This window comes from Euphorbia lathyris, chromosome 4 (assembly GCF_963576675.1).
Source record: "Euphorbia lathyris chromosome 4, ddEupLath1.1, whole genome shotgun sequence".
NCBI classification, from domain to species: Eukaryota; Viridiplantae; Streptophyta; class Magnoliopsida; order Malpighiales; family Euphorbiaceae; genus Euphorbia; species Euphorbia lathyris.
The window spans coordinates 63,445,737-63,450,103 of NC_088913.1; the positions used below are offsets into that span (position 1 = coordinate 63,445,737).

Here is a 4,367-nt window from a genome sequence, read left to right on the forward strand (position 1 = left end):
GGTTAGAGAAGGAATGTAGAGAATTGAAGGAATTGGCTTCTCGATTAAGAGAAGAGAGAGATGGAGTGTGTAACAAATTGAAAGAGAATGAATTTTTTGAGCTCAAATAAAAAAATATTGAGCTACAACTTGAGAAGTTGAAATCTGTGACTGGTTACAGGGGAAAGTATTAAGCTTGGAAAAGGATTTGGAAAGCTTGAATAGATCGAGGAAGACTCCTGAAGCAGTTCATACACAGAGAACAGAGAAAAAACACGTGTAATTTGAATTCCCAACATAATTATACCTATGAAGAGAATTCAAATTGCACATGCTTTTCCTCTGTGTATGAACTGCTTCATGAGTCTTTCCCAATCTAATCAAGCTTTCCACATCTTTTTTCAAGCTTGATACTTTCCCTTGTAACCAATAGCAGATTTCAACTTCTCAAATTGTAGTTCAATATTTTTCCATTTAAGCTCAAAATTTTCATTCTCTTTCAATTTGTTACTCATTCCATCTCTCTATTCTCTTAATCGAGAAGCCAAATTCCTTCAACTCTCTACATTCCTTCTCTAACCTAAATTTTTCTGATACTTGAATATCTAACCTTCCTTGCAATTTATTTTTCTCCTCAGTTTCTCTCTTCCATTTGTCTTCTGTAGATACTAAATCCTCTTCTGTATTTTGATAAGCTAATTTCAAAGAAAATAGCGTTTGAAGAAAATGAATAAAATGGGTTGGATAGTCTAATAGGTTCTGGACTGAAACCACGTCATAAATCATCAGAGATATCACTAAAAACATGATGTAAAAATTTACTAAACAGTCAAAATCCAAAACGCTGAATCTATAAAGCTCATTTGTGCATCTTTGAAAGAGTGGAGCATCTTAACTGTCCATTGCTTGAGGCTTGTATACCATGAATGATGCAGTCCCTGTATAACTCGATGCCAATGCCTTTCCGGCTGAGGTTGGTGGCGAGAATGCTAATTGAGATATTTCCAGATTGAATCCCGTACAAAAACTTCTCCTGCGATTCCCACAAAATCATGTGAAGAATGTAAGGTATAGACAGAAATTTACAGTTGAAATGAACATAACTACAAATGGAACTATTATAAATGCTGCAATTAAAATTTACCTTGCAGTGTCAAGGAGCTGGGTTGCAATGTGTGTTCTTCGGTTAGAGGGAGTAACCCAGATTGCCCGAATTCCGCAGACAGCAGCTGCAGCTTCCTCTTCACAGACAATGGCTCCATTATGATTCCCATCTAACATCTCGAGAGTTTTTACTGCTGAAACTTTCTTCATGACTTCCCTATGTAAGATAATTTCCCCAAATCGAAGTGTGGTTGAGTTTGTTTTTGGCTTGGTTTTGCTGATTGTATCAGATCTTCTATCTACTGAAGATGGAATGACTCTGAATGCTTCTTTTATTGGCTCGGCAACTAAACAACCAGCAACTCGTTGGGAAGAGATAAATAGATACACCTGTAGATGCAAGGATGACCAACGGAGAGTGGAAATCAGGATTTATTCTAGTTTTAAAACTCGGTCAAACAATAGGAAATCAGAACTAATACAGGTGTCAGTTTCTGATGCGACAACACGATTTACAAAGACACCCCGCTTTAATGGTCATAATCATAAACAAGCTTTAATGGTCTCCATCGAACTGCCACTTCCAGAACCCGCCCATGAATGGGCAATGACACAGAACGTTCTCCTTGGCTATCCTTGGCCAGCTTAGCTGCAGGTTTTGAAGATCCACTTGAAGGATTCAACACAAGTTTTGGCAATTGTATTCTCAAGTCAAGACCATTTCCTTCAGTAAATAAATCACATAACACTATTAAGAAAATTTTGACACCTCTAAGAACTAATGACCTTGATAAGCTAGGTAGAAAGAAAATTAAACAAACAGAATCCACAATTCCACATTAAAGTATGCAAAATCCAAGAACATTTGAGCCTACAAATTGATGATCATTTGACAACTATTAAAAGACTTCTTTACCTTGCAGAGCTTATGGAGAATCCATCCACCTCCTAGCTCAATCTCCATCATCTTGATTACCTCCTGCACCTGCCAAAACAGTAGAAAACTCAGATATCTCAGGCATCAATTACCTAAAATTGCTAGAAAAAGAATCAAAAGACAAATTGAAAACCTTATTTCTCTGAGAAATAGGGTCCCTATCTAGCACCAGAACAATGCGCCCTCCTTCAATGGTAACCGCAGGAAAAACCCTTTGGCTCAGGCAACCCTGTAAAATCAAGAACTAAACAATCATCAGAGAAGACCAATTAAGCACAATAGCGACATTAGTGTTCAGAATATACCTTGAAGTGAACTCCTTGAGTATAATTCTTATGAAATTTTCTATGTTCCTTCTCATCTCCTTCTTCCCCCGGAGAATATTTAACCCCACATATATTACATGTGCGGAGATTGAAATCAGATTGACCCAAGTCTAAATGGAACTGAGCATAACTTCTCTTCTTGTTTAGAACTTTCCCCGAACTTATCAATTCTGGTTTCAGATGCTGATACTTTGAAATGGATTTAGGTAATGCATCACTCGCTTGCCCTTCAATGGCTTCAGCTCGCTCCTCTCTGTAAAAACCCAAACGAACATAGACAGATATATCAAACCATAAAACACGACCTCCCCCAATGAGAATCGATTAAAGAAAAATAAAAGAAAGTAAGAATTTAAACAAATATTCGTACCCTTGTCCAATTTGGAAGCTCTGTGCTTGTAAGTATTGAGAAATTGATGTTGGGTATTTTCCCAAAGCGCCAATTTACCAAAATTTAGTTTATGCAATTAACTGAAACTAATACAAGCATGAGTTCTCCTTATAAGATGGTAATTCCTCCTATTAAGGTCCGATGTCAAGATCAATGAATATGTAGTATTGTAGAACTAATGTGTGAGCTAGAGTTAACCTAATTACTCGCTGCTCCTATCCTAATTCAAGTACTTCTTTAAGCAAGAGCCTCCGACTACAATTTATGGCTGTTCCTATCGTAATTCAAGCAAATTAGGATATCTTATAGGACAGAATGCTAAGAATGTTCATACAGCAGTTACAGAATAAACAATCAGAATTTGATATGTAATTTTTTTCCCATAAGCATTCCTAAGTAACTACTCCGAGAAATTAACCTTTTCAAAGCACACTAGAAATTTTCGCACCTCTTGTCCAATTTGGAAGCTCTGCGCTTGTAAGTATTGCGAAATTGATGTTGGGTATTTTCCCAAAGTGCTAATTCAGCGTCGCAATCACCGTCTTTGCATATCGGAGATGTTGGTTCGTCAGATTTTGTGGAAGAAGAAGAAAATGGCTTGAAGAAGGAACTTATTTTGGATTGCATCACCCTACCAAAGAAAAACTTTTTGGCGAAATCGAGCCAGAGCCTGTTGCCGGGTGAAAGCTGTATTTTCTCTTTCGCAAATTTTACCGATTAGGTTTTGCTTAAGATGGGTTTGCGATCGGCGGAGCGGTGAGTGGGAGATGGTTTTGCTTTTCGTCTGAGACTCTGAGTTAGAGAAGAAGCAATTTCTTAAAATTGAGGTGGTCGGGGATTAGCTGGCTGACGGTCTCTGCGATAGGGTGCCGGTGGATTTGGCACTGGCACTAAGGTTTTCGAACCACTCGCAGCAACGAACTGAATAAAATTGACCCACTCGCACAAAGGTTTGGCCTCTATAAAGGGTTTAATCTGAAACGTTTCGGGGTTTTGTCTGCAACCTTGGTGCAACGGCAGTACTCGCTGAGTTGTGGGGGCTATAAAGACTTTAGATAATAGAGCAGTGTAAATTTTTTTTTTTTTTTAAATAGAGGAGTGTAAAATTTTATTGAAGCAAGATTGTGAAGTTAGAGTCGTTTATATATTTCAAGAAGTTAATCAACCATCTGATTGATTGACGAAATTCACAGTCTTTTCTCTTGATTCATAAAAAATGTAGTGGTCCGCCTTCTGTACTTCAAAACATCCTCCTTGCTAATATGAGTGGAACAAGTCTCCCTCGTCGAGTTAGAATTTAGTGTCAGTTTTTTTCCTTCTGTTTGTTTGTTGGTTTTGTTGCATGTGGTTTAGCCCTTTCTTTATTACCAAAACAACAACAACAACAACAAAGCCTTAGTCCCGAAATGATTCGGGGTCGGCTAACATGAACCATCATATAAAACCGTGAAAATCAAGTCGTGTCAGCGACACAGATTCGCTCCCTCCACTCCGTCCTATCCACTACCATATTTTCCTCAATTCCCAATAAACTCATATCACTCTCGATCACCCTCCTCCAAGTTTGCTTAGGTCTTCCCCTACCCCTCACCACTACATCCCTTTGCCACTCTTCGGTTCTCCTAACCGG

At 38.3% G+C, this 4,367-nt stretch overlaps 1 protein-coding gene across 1 annotated transcript; it reads right to left on the reverse strand.

Annotated features, from left to right (window-relative positions):
* Positions 1-719: 719 nt before the first annotated feature.
* Positions 720-3,748, reverse strand: LOC136226866 (protein CHROMOSOME TRANSMISSION FIDELITY 7-like). The gene is made up of 6 exons (XM_066015538.1): positions 3,186-3,748; positions 2,326-2,599; positions 2,154-2,249; positions 2,000-2,068; positions 1,124-1,473; positions 720-1,012 (listed from the first exon to the last, which is right to left on the reverse strand). Exons 1-6 carry the CDS (start codon positions 3,362-3,364, stop codon positions 871-873), a joined length of 1,110 nt encoding a protein of 369 aa, XP_065871610.1. The 5' UTR covers positions 3,365-3,748; the 3' UTR covers positions 720-870.
* Positions 3,749-4,367: the final 619 nt, after the last annotated feature.